This window comes from Argiope bruennichi, chromosome 9 (genome assembly GCF_947563725.1).
Source record: "Argiope bruennichi chromosome 9, qqArgBrue1.1, whole genome shotgun sequence".
NCBI classification, from domain to species: domain Eukaryota; kingdom Metazoa; phylum Arthropoda; class Arachnida; order Araneae; family Araneidae; genus Argiope; species Argiope bruennichi.
In genome coordinates, this window is record NC_079159.1 from 91,164,854 (window position 1) to 91,185,631 (window position 20,778).

The 20,778-nt window shown below is 30.7% G+C and overlaps 1 protein-coding gene across 1 annotated transcript; it reads right to left on the bottom strand.

The window, feature by feature from the left end:
- Positions 1-10,807: 10,807 nt before the first annotated feature.
- LOC129983572 (uncharacterized) lies at positions 10,808-20,485 on the bottom strand. Its single transcript, XM_056093098.1, has 5 exons — positions 20,381-20,485; positions 17,169-17,282; positions 15,315-15,644; positions 12,125-12,577; positions 10,808-11,045 (listed from the first exon to the last, which is right to left on the bottom strand). Exons 1-5 carry the CDS (start codon positions 20,433-20,435, stop codon positions 10,936-10,938), a joined length of 1,062 nt encoding a protein of 353 aa, XP_055949073.1. The 5' UTR covers positions 20,436-20,485; the 3' UTR covers positions 10,808-10,935.
- Between the last annotated feature and the right edge of the window lie 293 nt (positions 20,486-20,778).

The following is a 20,778-nucleotide window of genomic DNA, read 5'->3' on the forward strand; positions in this document are numbered from 1 at the left end:
GACCATCCCAAGTTTGAAGAAACCACTTCTAGATTATCATGGTTTCTTCAGACTTAGATCCTGGATGAATTTAAACGTTTTAGACCATCCCAAGTTTGAAGATACCACTTCTAGATTATCATGGTTTCTTCAGACTTAGATCCTGGATGAATTTAGACGTTTTAGACCATCCCAAGTTTGAAGAAACCACTTCTAGATTATCATGGTTTCCTCATACTTAGATCCTGGACGAATTTAAACGTTTTTGATCAACCCAAGTTTGAAGAAAGCACTTCTAGATTAACATGGCTTCCTCAGACTTATATCTTGACAAATTTAAACGTTTTGAAATATTCTGACGAGCTTAATCTAATCTTTAGGTCAATCAAAGTCCAAAGAAACCACTTTTGAAATAGTATCTATGTTTTTGATTTTATCTGAGCATGACGAGTCGAAACCATGGCATACTAGATGGATTAAACTTAAAGAACACATGAAAAAGGCAGAAACCAAATGATATATTCTGAGCTATCAATCTGCAAACTTAAGATACAACAATATAATTCTGCCACTAAACTAGTACTTCGCAATTAATATTACACATATTATTCAGCATTAAAACTGTCCATATTAATTGGCTCAAAAGAAGAAAAAATCTATTAAAATGCTACAACTATCCCTGCCCTATCTTTGTGTATATCAATAATTCCTAAATTTTTAAACGTAAACTTTATTCAAAAAACAATTAACAAGTTTCATTTAAATTAAAATGCGGATTATAGATTGTTTATAAAAATGCTCCCTTTAGAAAAATCAAAATTAATTTATAATATTTAAAAATTTTGAAAATTATCAAACAGTTATTCATGACACATTTCACAATCGTTTAACAAACAAGTTTTTTATATTGATGCTGCTTCATGTCTTAAATTTTTTTTTCCTCTCAGTCTCAGTCAAACAATTCAAGGAAGTTGTGAAATGTTTCTAGATATTTCCCAGAATTCCATTCTTTTCTGTAAATGTATATTTTAAATTTGTTTGTATATTGCAATTGTGTTTTACCGCGCGTTTAGCGCTGAAATACGAACTCATGAGCCATATTATATTTCATCCGCCTATTCATCGTTATTACGTAGTGATACACGAATAATCGATAAGAAAATCGAGAATTTTGTTTTGCATTGATTTTGAAAAGAAAAATGGAAAAAAAAAATAAATTCTATAATTTATTTGCATTTGAAAGCAAAAGTATTGTTAAGGTGTCTTCTATAGTAAGTAATAAAAATTAAATATATTATTTTGTCTTTGCTGAAAAGAAAAATGCTACTTATACTAAAAATAATTTATTTTAAAACGTTTAGATATTATCAGATAATATTTCTAATTTAAGCTACAGGAAAGGGAAAATATTCAGCTTCTTTCTTATGATGATTCAGATGTCATGAGAACAATTTCAATGTTCTCGTGTTTTATTATAATCATGAGAATGTGGCGGAAGAAGATCATTATGATACGTACAGTGGAAGCAAGAGGACCCATGTTTTCGGAAACATTTCTTTAATGATCACACTTCACACAAAACAAACACAAACACGAAAGACAAGACATTAATGCGCGCACACCTTAACAGAACAGCATCTCATCTCATTATAATTACAATCGCAATGTACTATGGGATGCGTATCTAATCAGGCATTGCCATCTATTATCCAAAAGAGAAAATAAAATAATACAACTTCGACAAGAGTAATATACAACATTTAGAGAAATGTAGAGGACATATAATATATATATTAGAGAATATATGTTGCATATTCTTTAATATTATAGAGAAATATACAACATTTTTTTCTACAGAAAACTTTATTGCTCATGTGATTTGCTGAGGCATAAATACTAAAAATAGTAAAGAAGGAAAACCAGAATTGTTTACTAAAAACCTCACTGGCAGGATCAATTTTATTAATAATCCAACTATATGCGCTGGCGTCTTTGCATAGGGGTAGCGCATCTTCCCCGTGATCTGGGCGTCCCGGGTTCGAAACCCGGTTCGGGCATGGTTGTTCTTCATCTGTGAGGTGTGTGAATGTGAACCCCTGTGAAAAGGGGTTGTGAAAGCGAATGTGTGAGTGTCATCTTCATATGAGCTAGAAGTCAGACTTCTGCCCTCGGGTGCTCAGGGGTCGTCAGTGACCCTCAGAAACTATTGCACTCCCTTTCCGTGGTAACGCGGACTCGACATCCTCCTCCAAATATATGTGTGTGCTTACGTGTGTGTATGAAGGGTAAGAATGTGCATCTACGAGTGATTAGAATTTAATTTAATTAAATAGAATTTTGATTTTTTTTTCCGGTATAACTTTTGAGAATAATATTATTTTTTTATTATTATTATTTCGTTGACTTTTAAGTGATGGTCGAAATTGTATTAATAGTGCCTTAGTTGCCTTATTGTTTTTTGCCTGAATATACACACTTTAAAAAAAAATATTTTGTAGCATAATTTTTAGCAATATTTTTTTTTCAATTTGGTGATGGAATTAAAACTGTTTTTATTCTTTCGTGAAATATTTAATCACAGCATTTTCTTTCATGTTGAACTAAAGAAGAACCTTTCAACTTAATACACATTAATCAGTTAACATGAGGATTACGAAAATGAAATTACAGTATTCTCGAAAAAAAATGGTACTTTAAAAAATAAATTCGAATAATAAATGCAAACATCATCAATATTCAAAAATTATTTATTTTTCCAAATCCTTAAAAAAAGAAGTATTAGACATTTATTTCAAAACTTAATTGAAAAATATTATATAAAACAACAAATTTAAATCAGTTAAACAACACGATAAAAATATCGTTGTTTAGGTGCTTTTTTAAACTGAAACTGGCGGAAATTCGAATAAAATTAAAATTACTAAAGACATCTGAAGTTCTAGGATTTCAATCGATTATTGAAACACTAGTCAAGTGTTATCGCCATTGAGTCACGGTAAGGACAATTCAATGAGATATTTTTATCACTTTGCTACAATCTGAATTTTTCGATATCTGTTACATAAAATATGGTTTTTTATAAGTCTTCATTATACTTGATTTGAAGCTGAACTTAAGATTAATATCCCTTCGGTCGCCAAAGTTGAATTAATTTAGGCCAATTTCACGCTAAATGTTAGCTTGCCAACTTGTATTGCAACCCTAAAAGTCCTTTTTATTGTTTTTTATTGTCGTCAGAATGGCAGACTTTTGGAGTGTTTTTGGACGGTTGATACGATTTTGTTGTGATACTAATCTTGTTGTCTTACCCTTGATTTGTTTCATATTTGTAAATGTAGAATTTTATAGTCAATTTTTCACTTACTCCATAAAGTGTTTCAACTGTGAAATTTTGTACATTCAGTTCTGCTATTTGAAATAATTTTAATAGTTTTAAAAAATTATCAATTAATTGATTAGTTTAATTAACATTTTGGTTCAATATGAGTGGTGCCATCTAGCAGTCAAATTAAAAATTAGTTGATTTAACGATTCCATAATGGTTGTAATGCACTTGAATTTGCTCCTTAAGCTGGTTGCCAATGTAATAGCTCAAATAAGCAAGCGGTATATTTTTCTAGCAGCCTTTACTGTTTAACTTGTTAGACATTCATTTATGTCTTTGGCTAATTGGCATTCTTAGCAATGTATAGGGATCTATTTTAGAAGATTTCAAATTTTATAATAATGAATGATGAAATGCTAGTTGCCTTTGGCGATCAGCTTGTTCACCCATATTGATTTTTTTCCCTGTTTGATATTAACGTGGAATGCCTATTTAAAAAATTACCTTGTTATTTTTTAAGACCGAAAACCATGAATTTAATAGAATGAGTCAAAATAAATTATAACGCGTGCATATTAAAGAATGCATATACCGTAATTTTTACCGAAATAAAAGCTTAAGTGAAAGTACTATTTCGGGAATTATTATCCAATAAAACCATCTTTTAAATAATATTTTTAATTTTGTTAAAAGCCCGCGATTGAATGTTTTGATGTATGAATTTGACTAATACTACAAATAACTAGTTTGTAGTATTAGTCAAAACATAAGTTAGTTAATAGTTAGTTTCAATAGTTTCAATTTGTTTGAAACTAATACTACAAATTGTATATTATATTAAAATATTATTTTTTTAAAAAGAAAATGTTCGGAAATGAAATTTATATAATTAAAAAGTTAACTTCTTTGATTTTTCAGATAATACAAAAAATCATTTTTGTGAGATAGTTTTGAAAGATATGGTCATCAATATCCATAGTCATGGCGATTATCCATTGGGCAATGGTTAAGCCTATTTTCACGCCCGATTAAACGTTATTTGGCGCCAATTTCTTCATTTCTTTTACACCTTCTTTCGTCTGTGTAAATAAGTTTTTTGTGAAACTTAATCAGAACATTTCTGATAGTATTTTTCTGCTTCATTGCGGCGAGTGCAGCTGTAACAACTTTCAATGAATAGCTCTTTATTTAGCAGTTGCCATTCGACAGTGACTAATAAGATCGATTTCTGAGCTACGTACGTTATTGTTTTATACACATAGATATTACAGTTTTAAAAAAAATGAAAATAATTTTTTAAATTTAAATATATGGTTTTTATCGTGTATTAAAAAGATAGAAAATTGTTTTATGAGGGTAGTTAAGGACACCAAATAAAAGTCATAGAAGTGCATTGCGGTGTTTCAATACTCTACAGAAATTAAATAGAAATGAAATAATACGAAACATTCTTAAACTTTCATAAAAATTAAAATATATTAAAAATGAAATTCTAATTTTCAATTTTTAGAGTAATAGCCCCTCAAGTTTTTACGTCTTTGTTTTGAAGTCTCTATTTATTATAGTTAAAAATAATTGTTTTCATTACTCTTTAAAACTTCTTAAAATTATTTTTATTTCGAAAACTTTTTTTTTATTATAATTACTCTCAGATTAAAATAATGCAATCTCATATCCTTTACGTCAGATTCGTTATCAAAAGAGCGTAGCACAATTTGTTACTCTCAAAATACTGTGAATCAAAATATATTTAATTGTAACCTCACGAGGCATTTCGTAGATTCTCGAATATGTATCAGATATATTTGATTTGAAAAGTGTAAATTCATAAATACTTTCATAGTGTATATTCGTGCGTGAGTGCGTGTATTTGTGAGTGAGTCATAGAGTGAATGTGAGTGATTAAATTATTTACTGAATGCATTAATTAAAGTAATTCTGATTGTATTTGAACTTTGAATGGAAATAGCTGAAATTTTCAGTTTTGCTGTCTCTCTTTAGACCAAAAACAGAAAAAAAAAAATTTACAATGGCAAAGTATCGCCTCATCATATGGAGCAACTTTTGTTTTGAAAAAGATCGTTACAATTATGTATCAATATTACTCTTTCGATCGCTACAATTGCCTAGGAGCTAAAAAAATAATTTCCATCCCGTTAATCCGATTTTTTTTTTTTTTTTTTTTTTTTACCAAAGTTTGTGACATCTTTTCTTTGTTGCATTTTCTACCGTCTTTCTACATCTTCATCAAATTAGAGTAGAAAATGGTAGAGGAGATGAAATTTTCTTTTCTTTTTATCTTTGGACAAAAGTAATCTTCATTCTCCTACAGCTTTTAAAATATTCACAACACATTTAGAATCAACTGAAGTTAACAAACAAAAGACTACCTTCAAAAGTTGCTTAAAGAATTCACGTTCTTTTAACAAGTATCTGTAAATCAAAAGTAATGGCGAAACTTTTTGTATTATGTTATGTTTGAAAATGAAAAACATTTATGACGTCTCTGGTTATGAAAAGAATAGTTCTCAAGTCAACCTTGAAATCTTGGTTAAATAGTGAAGAAATGATATGAAACCAAAAACACCTTCATGTTCAACTACTGTTATTTAAAATTCTAATCATTGTATGAAATAATCTTTCGTACGTGATGTTCTTTGTGCTAGTCAAAGACGTAGATTGCATTTTCTGGTTTATATAGGTGCGAGCATATTCGATGTGTGTGTGTATATATATATGTAATGATATTTTAAAATCTGATTTCCATTTAATTAATTTCAAGATTTTATCTTAATTTAGCCCATAATAACTTCATTTTAAAAATATTATCTTATTTCGTGATCTAATTCCACTGTCTGTACTTAATTAATTCAAGAGAAGCTTTGTTAAACTGCTGAATCGGCTAAAAGCCTAACTTTCCCACACTCCGAGTGAAGGGACAAAATACCGCTGACGAAACTTTCTTTCTTTAAGATTCTTTTTTAAAAGATCTGCGTGTTTCCCCTGCTTTGTCGGCGCGTGTAACAAAAATCCCTATCGAAATCTTAATAATATATTAGCACTGTTAAATATTTTCCCTATCAATTTCTCAGGTTATATAAGACCAGGGATAAAATGTCCAAGAGCGTTTTCCTCATTCCTCTCTGTGTCGTTCTGTGTTGTGTGTGTGCTCATCGCTTGTGCATATGCCTGCTTCTCCAAAATGAAATAAAACGACGTCACGAAATCGAAAGTCTTTTCACTGTCTTCAAAACTACATCCTGCTTCACATAAAATAATGTTACATATTATATATATAATTTAAATCCTAATTAATTTCAAAATTTTTATCTTATTGTAACCCATATTAACTTAATTCTAAAATTTCTCTTATTTCCTGATCCAATTCCACCCGTTTTATTTAATTAATGTGCCATGAGCTCTGTAAAGATGCTTAAATCCGCACTGTCACACGCTCCGTGTGTAGGGATAAAAATCTGCCAATCTAAACAAATTATTTTAAAAGATGCCTATATCCCCCTTACCTAAATTGAAATGTGTAAAGAAATTCCTATCAGAATCTCACAGTATATAATCATTGAAGATAAGTGTTCTTTTCGGTCTTTAGCTCTTGTATCGCTGGTGAACGGACGTCAGATTTGTCCGCGCTTCTTGTACATAAATTATGCCTCCCGGAAATCTAAAAAATTTAAAGTTTCTTCGACCACGAAACTGCTCAAAAATATGTTATATATAATATGTGCAATTTTCCATAAAAAAAAGTTTAAAAATTTTTTTGAGACTGAAAACTTTAGTTCCTCTTGCTTTTTCGCCATCGTGTAAAGCCTTCTTTTTTACCAAATTGCTTTGTTTTCAGGTGTCATAGTATAGGCACTATAAGCATATAAGGGCAAGAATTATTTACATTAAAAAAAAAAAAAAACTTTAGTTACATCTAGGGATTGCAGTACCGGACCAAAATTTCAATACCGGTATTCGGTATTTTTTAACTTTTAATACCGGGATACCGGTTTTAATACCGGTATTAGAAATTTTGGAAAACAAAAAAAAGAAAGCACAGGTGTTTCTTTTTTTTATTTGCCAGTTTTGTTAGAGAGTGTAAATATCACAAAAAATAATTTGTAACTTATAAATTATAACAGTATATAATCACAAAAAAGTAAGGAAACATCTTATTTATTTAAATCACAAAAAAAGTGTAAATATCACTATTCAGTCTGTGGTACTATTACAAATTTTTGAAATGTGATCTTAAAAAACATAATGCATCAATGGTACTGTCATTAAGCCTGAAAAGTAATTTTGTGTAAAAATGACCAGCTGTCGAAAACGCTCTTTCGGCATCTACGCTAGTTGGTGGTACTGTTAGCAATGCGCGATATACTTTTTCCAAGTACTTACCTCTAAATCCCTCATCTTCAAATAAATCGATTTCTCGTCGGATGGTTTTGTACAGAGTTGATTTCTCTATTGTATTTTGGTTCGTTGAAATTTTTTTATTAATCGCTAATTCTAATTTTTGTTTAAGAGACAATTCCTTTTCACTATCGACAGTAGTGACATCATAATCTTCGATAATTGAACCGAATTCTGAATGTAGATAGGTTTGTGGGGAAAAAATTTTAAGAAACTTTACTCTAACTTAATCAGATTTGAATTGGTTATTTTCTTTTCTTCTTTTCATTTTCATTTTTAAAATCATTAGAATTATGTAAATACAATAAGACATTTTCTATTTCGGTATGCCTTTCTTCTCTGCGATTTTTTAATGTAATATATAATTCTTCAGCTAGTGTTGAGTGCTGTTCTTTCAGTGACTGCAACATGACATTTATTTTTGCATTAGCTGTTAATAAATTAGAATTTCACCGACATAATGCCTCAACAGCCAGTTTTATTAGAAGTAGAGCTGATATAGTTCTGGATATTAAGTCGAATTCACTATCTGAAAAATTAATTTACAGGTTTAAATCGATAATTGCTTTTTGGATTGGATTTCTCAGTTTCAAAAATCGTTCCATCATTAGGAGTAAACTGTTTCAACGTGTTTTAGAATCTAATATTAACATATATTCTGTTTTATTTTCTGTTAGTATATATTTTAGTAATATATCCTTTTTAAAGGGAAACGTTTAAATATCTTAACAATTTTTCGAACTTTATAAATTATAGGAAGCAATGCTTAATATTTCATCCTCATTAGCAATATCTTCTTCAACAATTACATTGTCATTATCTTCACGGTCAATATCACTCTCACTCTTACTCTTTTCAAAGTTGGCATCCGAAGTTTCTATATCCACAGTATTTGGATTCTTCTGTTCTTTATATTTTTGGTATAATACATTTGTTACTCCTAATTGAATTCCATGTGCACAGCACAACTGCTGATTTGCACCAATCAACTTTCCAATTTTTTTCATAATTGTTGCTCCATCAGTGGTTATGGATACAATATTTTCTTTCAGGGATAATCCATGTTTCGCTAATTTAGATTTAAGCAATTAATTAAGCCATTAATTAGCTAGTTAGGGAGACATAAAAACGTATACTATATTGCTATGTTCGCGATCCCTGAACATATAGTGGAGACAATTTTAAAAATTTCTAGTAAATACCGAATAACAGGTATTTAAACTTGTGAATGCCGGTATTACAAAATTCTACAAATGGCTCAAGATACTGGTATTCGGTATCCCGGTATACTGGTCTTGCAATCCCTAGTTACATCTGAAGGATTTATTATTCTTAAAACTTATAAATTTAACATCAGTGTTATATCAAAATGCTGTATGTAATACTTTCCAAAACATTTTATTTGTATAAATTATTTACATAGTTTAGTCGCGTTCTCTCAAATTGTTGTTTATGTGATAATTGTATGTTGTCAGGAAATGCCATTATTGGCTCCAGTTTTTATATTAAAATTTCGTTTGTTCATTATAGTAGTAGTTTTGTGGTGCAACATATTGATTTAACGGAGACAATACATTTTTCATAAAAATGTTCAGATTAATATTTGATTCTGATAATAAAATGATTTTTTTTAATCTAAGGGGTATACAATGAATATCACTCATAGAAAAATTAATTTTTATAGCTCTTTTATTTATCAAACGACACGACTTTTTAGCGATTTTACTTTATTTTCACTAACTATATTTTAAATTGCTTGTTCTTTTGAGGGGTTTTGCATTATTTTTTTTTAAGATAGTACAGACAAATACCTTGTTAAATGTACTTTGTATCCAATGACCAATCTTGATGAGCCTTCTTTCAAAGTTTGCTGTAGATGTAATTGAAGCAGATAAAACATTCCCTATTTGTGTAATCGCTGTTTACCATATAATGGACTTTAACAGCCATGGTTTGGAAATATGGATTTTTAAATCTTTATTTAGCTTTCCATTCATTTTTAACAATTTTGCTTTATCAAATTCTCAAAATCGTAAGATAAGCATGGAATTTGGTCGAAAAAATTTCTAGAGCTGCCCGAGTCCTACAAAATCAGATTGTGGGATCATGTCTGTGGCGGATTGATATGAGCGAGGATAGAGCCTGGGATCTTGTGGTTCTCAGTCCAGTAACATGACCATGATACAAAAGCAATTGCTCGGATAGCGTAGTTGTTAGCTGGCTTATAAACTATTCACCACAGACTCTCCCTCCAGTGAGTCGGAGATGAGACGAACGATATGGCAGTTGAGTGATGATGTATTAGCTATTGATTCTAATGCGCCTGTACCCATTCGAGTAGCGCCAAGCATCATAGCCGGCGAGCGAGTGTGTGTGTGGTTGCTGTGTCAAGCGAGTCTGACGACTTTAGCTTACTGGCTTATAAGCTATTCACCACATGTCTATCTACGCATTCTATAAATTTAATACGTGGTCTTCATATCGAAATTGCAGATTTGTAGCAAATTAAGGATGAAATCCATGAACTCTATAGTTGTCTGTCCATTTATGTACACGTACACGAAGTCACAGATTTCGGCATTTTGTGGTCTAGGCAATGGACTTGAATTATTAAGCTGCTCTTTTGATAAGATGATTAACTTTCATATTTCAATACATTTGTAACATGTTAATAATATATATAAAAAAAACATTCTTAAAATCATCATTAACTTAAAAACCTGTATTTATCTTCTTGATTCAAGACTGGCCTTTACCCACGTTTATACAGAATATTATTGAAATAGATGTTCGGTTTTATTAATATTCTTGTAAATAAGTGAAAGTTATGAAATATACAGGATTCTGAGTAATTGTTTATAACAAAGTATTAATGTGAATTATAAAATATTGGGATGATATTAAATAAGCAAATTTATTATAATTAACAAATTAATATTAGCATCCATGTCAAATATGAAAATTTGGAATCGTTAAGTTTCGTTATATCGTTTCGTTATTGTAAAACACCGCTAGTTTGAATAAACAAAATAATAAGACTTACTTTAAAATATTTTGCTTTAAAATTAAATGAACTAATGCATCAAATACAAAAGAAAAGCACATTTATTTAAAAACACACTGACAACACAATTAAAACATGGAATCCATATCCATAATCATAGAAAGGTCAGGTACAGTTTGTGTACAACAGTTTTAAATAAATATTTACAGTTTCAGCCGTTTCTTCGACTGCAGTCGCACTGGGGACAACCTGCTGTGACATAGTTGAGTCTACATGGAGGGTCGCATTTCGGAGTAGAACACTGGACTCGGCCTGGGTTGACTGAAAAAAAATATTACAGTGAGCACTTAAAACTCGTGATAATTTTTAAAAAAATTGTATTCAAACCATGTTTCATGAAAAAAATTTCAAAAACTATACGTCTGAGAAAAAATTATATTTACTGTTATAAAATAGAATACAATAGTTCTTGTCGTTCACAAGTGTAATGTTCTTTCAGCGGATTCTCGAAGCTTGAATAAGTGTGTCGATTGTCGTTACTGGGCAACACCTGCACGTAGAAACTGACAATCAAATGACATGTTGAAGTAGCGTAGAGCAACCCATTTGTATTAGGTCCAATGCTCTGTTCTATCAAGTTTTGAACAATTTCCCATCACATATTCCGTTCAATGCAATTTATAGACATGCCAGCCAACAAATCGTATCATATGATGTTGTTTTTATTATATGGATTGATTACATTTATACGGAAACGAGACTTGTGGTTTGAGACCGGTTGAGGTTATCAATTGTCTCATTAATATAGTTCATCTAATGTTATGAATAGTTCATGAATATAAAAGTTAATTTTTAGACAGGGGTCTACTTGTAAAGATTTCATGTAAATTGATTAATATATGATCAAAGTTAAAGGACGTCATGACTAAAATTAAATTTAACAGCTGCAGGAGTTTGAAACTTAATTGTGCTAGCAAACGGGATTGAATTTAAGGAGCAGCTTTACAAAACATGCCCAATAACAATGCAGAAAAAAAAATGGATTTTTATAAACATGGTTTCTAATTTTATTCCACATTGTCCAAAATTGTTCACATTGGCAGCTACCCAATTTATGCGTCATTATGTACCGATACCTGCATACAAAAACTATCATAGATTGAAAAATCGTCCTTTAAATTTGGCAGCCTATTCTACAACACTCAGGTTTTTATGGCTATGTATTTTATTTAAAATCAATATATTGTTTATAAATTTCCGGTTATTGTAGTTAGTATTTAAATATACCTTCCAAACTCGCATAAAATTTTTTAAAGGCTTAGTTTCTAGTGAAAAAGAGGATTACATGAGATTCTTTAATCATGTAATTACATATTGCAAGAAGAAAAGTTCAAACTTACCACGTTGCCCATTATTACACTTGCAGCTGGGGCATGGTTTTGTAGAGTAATCTACTGTACATCCAGCTCCACATAGGGGAGTCGAGCATGCAACTGTATACGGGCTGTTATCCCTTCCATTATTGCATTTACAGCTAGGGCAAGGAGACGAGTTGTAATCTACCGTGCATCCTCTGGGACAGTTGGGTGGGGAACATTGGATTCCGTAAGGATAACCGTTATTTCTACCACCGCATTTGCAAGTTGGACAAGGTTTGTCGTTATAATCTATCATGCATCCTCGAGGGCAGTTAGGTGTAGAGCACTGAATTGCATAGGGATTGCCATTTATATCTGTATTGCACCTGCAGATTGGGCAAGGATAGGCTGAATAATCGACGGTGCATCTTGATTGGCATCTAGGGGTAGAACACTGAGGGCTTCTATCATATTGAGGGCTTCTACGTCGTCTAGCTGAAAAGAGAATACCAGAATCTTTGAGCCATTATATTCAAGATGTAAAAATGGAAGTCATTAATGTAGTCATAAATACGCATAATGCGATTATAAATTTTAGTTATTTTAGAAGAAGTTTATGATAGCAGATCGCTACTGCACCAACTTAAAGCGAAAGTTAATAGATTAGGGAGATGCATGGTAAAATGAGCAAAATGGCGTAAGGTTTCTAAATTTGAAGCTTAAAAACATTTGAAGAATACATTCAGATCAAGGTGTATAAAATATTTAACAGAAAATTTTAATGATCATTGATTCGACTGGTTTCCAAAGGTGACCTGTTCAAAATAATCCTCCAGCTTAATTTCAATGCAAGTGGTTTTTTTAACGTTAAGTTATTCCTCGAGGCATTTAATCTAGGATTCTTCCCAGAACGGCACGTTTTGTTTTGTTTTTTTAAATCAACGTCAAACAATTTTAAAATTTCTGCATTCCCTTCATTTAAACAAAACATTTAAATTATTCAAAAAAAGTCTACGGAATTTTCCAATATATGAAAAAAATTACACACTTGAAAAACGACCAACAAGAAAAAACACCAAATAACATCGAATAATTTTTCTAAGGAACAACTCGTCCAAATAAAATTTATCTGCCGAACTTAAACAGATGGAATTTTATGTAGTTTAAAATACTTCATAAACAATCCAATAATAGCTATTATCAGAAAAATGTTTTCCTCCACATGATTAAAAACTATTCTTTTATACATTTCTAAAAATAGCCAATTTCCCGAGATTACCACCGATAAACTTAAATTCTAAGCCTATAATTATACAAGGAAAAACTCATCTATAAAATAAAGCTCATTTTGCGATAAATTTAAACTAAAATTTCGAGATAATCACTGCGGAAGAGATTATGTTTTTCAATAAAAAAAGTAGTACAAGAGTTGGCAAATTTAATTTCCCAAAATAATTTTACGATTCGGTAGATTTATTATTGTTACAGAGAATGTATTACCGTAAGAACTAAGCTGATAAATAAAGAGAAAATAGAGCTTAAAGAATTTGCTGGAGATGAGAACTTCAAAGAGGGAATTCAATCGATTGCCCCTCCTCGTATCCTCCACTTTTATAGTTGTCTTGACAAAGCATTGAATATTCGGAACAAAAAAACTACGAATCCCGAGCTCTAACAGAGATGTCAAGATTCCGGTATCTTCGAAAACTTGTTGCCAAATTCATGGCTAAGTCATCAAATGGTTGCCAAGAACGAGCGATATTAATCGAGTATCCATAAAGCCTCCAGAATTTAATTTTCGATTAACTTCCTCATAACCATGACGGTAACTACACAGGGCGCCAATACTACATATTAATAACAATATCAAGTTACTTATATAATTACTTATTGAGACACACTAAACGAGTCGGGTTAAAAAGAAGTGAAATTTTCAGACAATTTTTCTTTATACGAGTATTTTAAAATTTTTAAATCCTTGCTTTTTTTTTACAGGAAATTTAGATATCGACAAATAAATAACTAAGCCGAAAGGCTAATCTATTTGAATTATATCATTTTTAAAAGCAGTGTTTGATGAACTTTCACGGGACTTATAAAAGCTTAAGATCAAGCAAACTCACAAGATTCTACTTTTTAGTGCATTAATAAAAGTTTTATTAATGCAAAAGTGCATTAATAAGACTTATTAATGCATATTATATTTTTATTAATGTTCATTTCAAAATGCCTTAACAAGTTTTATCATGGTTTCAAATTCAACTTTTATAGCAGTCTAGTCCAGTAGGAGGAACTTGTTTAAATCTCTATAAAGTGCCGTTAACAAGTACCTTTCCTGCATGTTATCGGAAAATGTTTTAAATTTGTATTATAGTCTTCAAAATTCTGAAAGCTCCTGTGCATTATTACCAATGAGCATATGAATAGCTACTACGATGTTCTGACAAGAGAAATTTTCATTATCGTTATACGATAGACCCAAAAATGCGATTTAATATTAATATAACTCGCACAATTACAAAGTTATCTCTATTTAAAGAAACTAGCAGGGTTGGTCACCGAAACTATCTCGCATATTATCCAACGGTGTTATCCCAGAGACCGCCTTACATGACAGTGACGTACAATATTTACTTATTAATAACCTTTGTCGTGAATTTAACATTTTTACTGAATATATCGTGTATTCCTTGGCGAGTTATTTGGCGATTAATCCCCGACATGCGGTTGATAGTATCCGAAAATCGAATCTGTCTTCCATGCGTTTTTGTCAACCGATTGAAATAAAAAAATCGGAAGAGAAACTAAGAAAAATGTTAATATGCAAGGTAAATTTCTTCAGAAAATTGGATATAAACAAGAAAAATCCCGATCTGGATTTTATTTTCAAAAGAAAAATCCATCTAACTTAATTTGTAGCAAATCATCTACTTTCGAAAACAAAATAAAACACTTTCTCAACATCGAGAGTTTTGCAACAGGAACAAAGAAAGTTGTCCTTCCTACTTTACTTACTTTCTATAGGAACAACTAATTACTATACATTCCAAAATATTAGAGCTTCCATTGTGAATTAAAAACGTTATTTTTTTGTTTCAACTTGCAAATCCATTTAAGATTGATTGATTGATTTAAGACGTTAACGTGATCCATTATAAATCACGTTAACATTGCAGTTTATTTCCGAAGCGAATTACCAATAAATTATTTACTAATTATGAAAAAGCCTTACCATTCTCTTTATTACATTTACAAGAAGGACAAGGAAGAGTCGAGTGATCTATGCTGCATCCGGGCTCGTCGCATTTGGGCATGGAGCACGCGACTTGCCTCTTGGTGGTGTCATTGCTACATTGGCAACTGGGACAAGGGAGAGTCGTATAATCCATGCTGCATCCGGGCTCGTCACATACGGGCATGGAACATGCTATTTGCCTCTTGGTCCTGTCATTACTGCACTCGCAACTGGGACAAGGGAGAGCCGAGTAATCCATGCTGCATCCGGGCTGGTCGCATTTGGGCATGGTGCACGCAATATTCATGGAGGAGCGTTTACTTCTAGCTGCAGGAATAAATAGAACATACTAAAAACTAAAGTAGTAATTTTTATACTATGTTCACTTTCAAACAGGTTAATTATTTTTATCATAAAATTAATCTATAGTTATAATAAAGCTCAGTGTGTGTGTGTGTGTGTGTGTGTGTGTGTGTGTGTGTGTGTGTGTGTTGGCGCTCTACAGGCCATATCGTTTGATCTACAGCTATCCAATTTGCCATTTTTATACCTTGGAAGCCAAGGATGTCCACCTCGTAGCAATTTTTTGAATTTTTTATTAAAAATTCAGTGAAATGTTATAGTTTTCCCACTTTAACTTGCAAAAAAAAAAAAAAAAAAAAAAAATAGATGTGCTGTAATATTTTCACATCGAGTTCAAAAAAACTTTTTAATGATACTAATGCTTTAACCTATAAATTAAGTTTCGATTTTTAAAAGAAATATTTTACCATATATTTCAACAAAATATTTCTCACAAAATAATAAAATTTAAAGTCAAAAGGACAAAAAGCTCACGTCAAAAGGACAAAAATTAGCTTTTATTAACATGTCATCACATGAACAGTAGCTCCAATTACAAAATAAACTATTATTGCAAATTAAATATATAAAAATACTTTTTAGCATGTGTTTGTATGAAGTGAAAAATTGAAATGCGATATTTTCTAAAAAAAATAAAATGCAAGGCAAAGTTTTGTACGATCTTTTATAGTATCTATACAATTAAATCAATAAAACAGTTTAATTTAAGGCAAACATGGTTTAATATATAGGATAATCACTTTAATCAAAACCCATCAGCTTATTTGGGGCATACATCTGTGAACAAAGTGAACTAAATTGTATTTTATGTAATTTGAGTCAATAAATACTCCTATAAATTACGAATTTTAAAATTTTACATAGGTCCTCTGCCTTTTGAATCATATGCAACAAGAATACTCTTGAGACACCAATATTTTGAATAAGAATCAATTACAAAACCAGACTAATTTATGAAATTTGAATATGCTAAATTTAATTATGTTAATAGATTTTAAATATTCCATGATGCAATATAGAACCAACTATTTATTTATCATTTACGATATTATCTAAGGAGGTGAAATAATAAGCAGCAGCTCCAGATAATAGCAGATATATCGGTAACGGGTATTCGGCTCGACCATTATTTAAGCAAGAGTAAGCATTGCATTTTCCTCTCGACATTTGTTTATTCAGTGAAATAATTCAAACTTGAGAAATTCTTTACGATTCTTGCATATTTAAAGCAAAGATGCATTGAAGGCTGCGTAAAAACTTATTTCATACGTAGTACTGATGTCGCATTAGTTTTACAAAGGAATTAATTAAACCGAAAGTGGAATTGGATCACGAAATAAGAGAATATTTTTAGAATAGAGTTAGAATGAAGTTACTATGGGCTAAATTAAGATAAAATCTTGGAAATTAAAATATCATTACATATATCTGCATTCGAAAATTGAAATTTATTGTAAATGGTGATTTCATGGCTGTTTTCAAACTTACTTGCATGATCATCATCACACAGGCAGGCCGGACAAGGCTGGGCATTTGTATCGATCCTGCAATTAGATGGGCAGTTTGGCGTGGTACAAGCTACCCTCTGGGGAGTTTCCGCCTCTGTGGAAATAAACATTTCAGAATTTTATAAGCATAATCATTCTTAGAATGATTGATTAAATTTAAACAAGGAAAATTGAGCGAAATGGCTACAGATAGTTCAAAAATAAGAACCCGTTCAATTTTTTATAAATATTTTCGTCTTCAAATAAAAAAAAATAAAAAAAAATTAAGAATTTTATTTATTATCCATTTGTTTCTAATTTTGTAAATATTTTAGTTACCCTTGAACCTTTTGGCAATAAAGTTAATAAGCACGTGGTTTTTGATTTATTCATTTTTGAAAATTTGAAAAAAACTAAGAAAAAGCAAGATTGTCCCCATCTAGACGAAAACCATTAAAATTGATTCGTCGCAAATACACATGGAGTTATTGGATGAACAATCAGTTGTAAAATTACATGAAAACAACGATACCGGAGTAATTTCCAGGTAACTTTCCAAGCCAACTTTAATTTCGTCCATTTAAAAATAATTAGGAGAATGAATCCAGAGGGGAAAAAAACTTCCATTAACGTTTCAGAAATGAAATTAGATTTTAAAAATTAAAAAATTCTGAAGCAATACGAAAAAGTAGGTATTATTATAAAATAAAATATTCTTTGAATTATGGAATTGTCTCTATAAATGAAATTCATATTCTTATAAAGACTTCCGCAATTAACCCATTCTAAATCTTCCGACTCTTGAATGTAGTCAAAATCTGAATGCAGCAACATATGGATTTTTATATGCAGCTTATGTTTTATGTTCCTTTCTGCAATCACTCTGACTATGGGAGGAAGTGATGAATATATAGACCCCAGTTGAGCTATAAAATTAACTTTTAATGTACGGAATTCTTGCATTTTAATGTTTCTCTTATTCAAATCAATGCAGAATTTAATTTAAAAACTTTTTTTTAATTCTGGATTTTATTTTGAAAGTTCACACAAGTAGAAATTTGATGCTTGGATATTTTTCCCCGCTTTAACTTCTAAAGCTAACCAACGATGGAAAAGGAATGTTAAGAAAATATAGTTGGCGTTTCTACTCTAAAAGGCATCTATTATGATAATCACTTTACATCCTGTACTTGTATTTGAAATAGAAACTTGTCCACCAGTACAGAACTTCCATGGTTGGTCTGATTTGGTTAGTAATCGAAGAGTTCATATTTGCATAGCTAATCCCCCCTTCCATTTGCGAAAATATTGAGATAAAGAAAGCCATTTTATAACTACGAGAAATGAATTAAGGAAGGTATCGCTTCGAGAAATCTTTGTTTTTCTAAATTTGTAGCTTCCGAATTAAAAGGCTTTCTATTTAGGGCACCAATTATTAAAACTCTAAATATTATTAAACTGCGAATTGCTGGCAATTTTTAAAGTATGCATAACACTCTTTACATTTATCCGATGCATAGTGGTGGCAATTTATTGCTGGTCAAATATAGTAGTAATATAAACCAAAATAAGTACAGTCAGTTTATAGAGAGAAAAAAAATTTAAATTACTTTAAAGAGGATAATTCTCGGGAAATATATTAAGATATAATAAAGTTCCTTATTAAATTAAGAAGCATGAAAGCTTATCTTTTTCTAATGAGGGGTTACTTTATACAATTATGAGCTCAAATTATTAGAAGATACGAATGTTAACCAGTCGGATTTCCAACAGGTGTTAGAAAAAGGAAAACACCCCTAGAACTAGTACTATATCCAAAACAAGATCTAGTTTGCAATGACTTTATTTTGGAAGGGGAAAAAAAAGCATTTATAATTGAATATGTATTCTTGGAATACAATTAATTTTCATCACAATATACCCGACTCAAAAATAATTATCTTATGAATATTTATCTTATGTTCACGGTTTAAAAAATTCCTTGCAATTTAATATACAGCCAGCTTTTATTTCAAGAGTTTACAAGCAATAGGAAATTAGATAAATTTGCATTCAGTATTCAAGACCAAAAAAAAGGCCGATATACTTATTTGAGACGAAAAACCCGATAGTAAATGTTGCTCTTTCGATTTAATGATTCAATTTTAATTACATCTAAGTCGAAGGGATTTTTTTTTTTCTTCTTCTTTTAAATAGATATGGTTCTTATCAATATGTTTTAAGAATCGCAAAACCACGACTTTAGCTAAATAAGAGTTCAAAATGAATAATATTTCTGAAACTAATTATGAATAAACTATTCAGTTAGCTATTATTTTGTGTAAATCATTAGTTTATAACATATGTGCGCATTTTATTCAAAATCACATTAAATACCCAAAATATTCCAATTTGGAACATAGATTCAAAACCCGGCGAGTTCAGACCAACATCCGACACTTCACATTGCATTGTTTCAACTACAGAACAGCTGTCGTTGGACCTGACCTTGGCCAGCGTAAAAATAATGCCAAATTTTAATTATTGAGTTCCAAACGAGGATATCATTTTTAAAAAATTAAATAGTGCATATGAAAAAAACCAAATGGCCTCGAATATTTTAGTTATTCTACTGTTTGTGCAATATTTACAAAAATTGATAAAAATATTGTCCTAACATGCGAATAAAAGATAAAAATAATTAACATGAAGCTGTAAACTTCCAGAGTGATGATTCTCCGCCACATTAATAGCTCTCTCTTTCTAGAGTTGTTAAATGAAACATTTAAAAAATTATATATAAATATAAAGACGCGATTATAAATCAGTTTAGATTCTGCAACCTTAGTTGTCAAAAATTCAGTTTTATAAAATACGATTCCTGTTATTATTATAAATCAGAAATATACCTAACGCAAGTCCATACATAAATTGTATAACTACAATTATGTATTCAGTTCATTTTGAAGATATTTACATTTTAAAACTTTAAGTAAAAATACTACAAATTTGGCACAAAATAAAATACTAGAATGGCAATAAAACTAAAAAAAAGTAGCTAGCTTAACTAAGTAATATTGATCGCCAAGTGATAACGGTTTTATTATGAAGTGGAAGCAACTTGAATACAATTAGTAAAATACTTCGGACTTCTCTAAATCCTAACACATAACACATAACATTCACAACCGGAAATACTAGAATAAAAACCAAAGTTTCAAATGATAAACTTACTACAAAATTGTAGAGCAGATCCCAGTAAGAACAACGCGAAAACTAAAGTCTTCATGGCTACGCTTGTATCGTTTCGAATACACCCGGCCGCTTGGGTCAAGCTATTTATTTAGTTCATCCCCTAACCTTCCCTTCGATAGTGACGTCACTGATGACGTAGACCAAGGGGGGAGTGAAGATTGCTTGAGGAAACGTCGCCGCTGTCCGGTCTTTAATGGAAAGTTCCATGTTTTGGACCAAAGAAGATTTGAAGGAGGTATGTAAACAAAACAGCCGTTAAACCTAAGATGGTGTTCCAAAATTATCGTATCGGCACGATTGTTTCTGTCAATTGAAATATGATCTTAAGAATAAAGTATCTGAGCATTCAATTTAAGAAGAGTCATAAATTCTCTCGA

Excerpts from the sequence above, each read along its gene's own strand:
- LOC129983572 (XM_056093098.1), bottom strand. The coding sequence starts at position 20,435 with ATGAAGACTTTAGTTTTCGCGTTGTTCTTACTGGGATCTGCTCTACAA. Across the intron at positions 17,283-20,380 it reads ATCTGCTCTACAATTTTGTA|AGGCGGAAACTCCCCAGAGG; the intron begins GTAAGTTTATCA and ends TTATTTCCACAG. Across the intron at positions 15,645-17,168 it reads GTGTGATGATGATCATGCAA|CTAGAAGTAAACGCTCCTCC; the intron begins GTAAGTTTGAAA and ends TTATTCCTGCAG.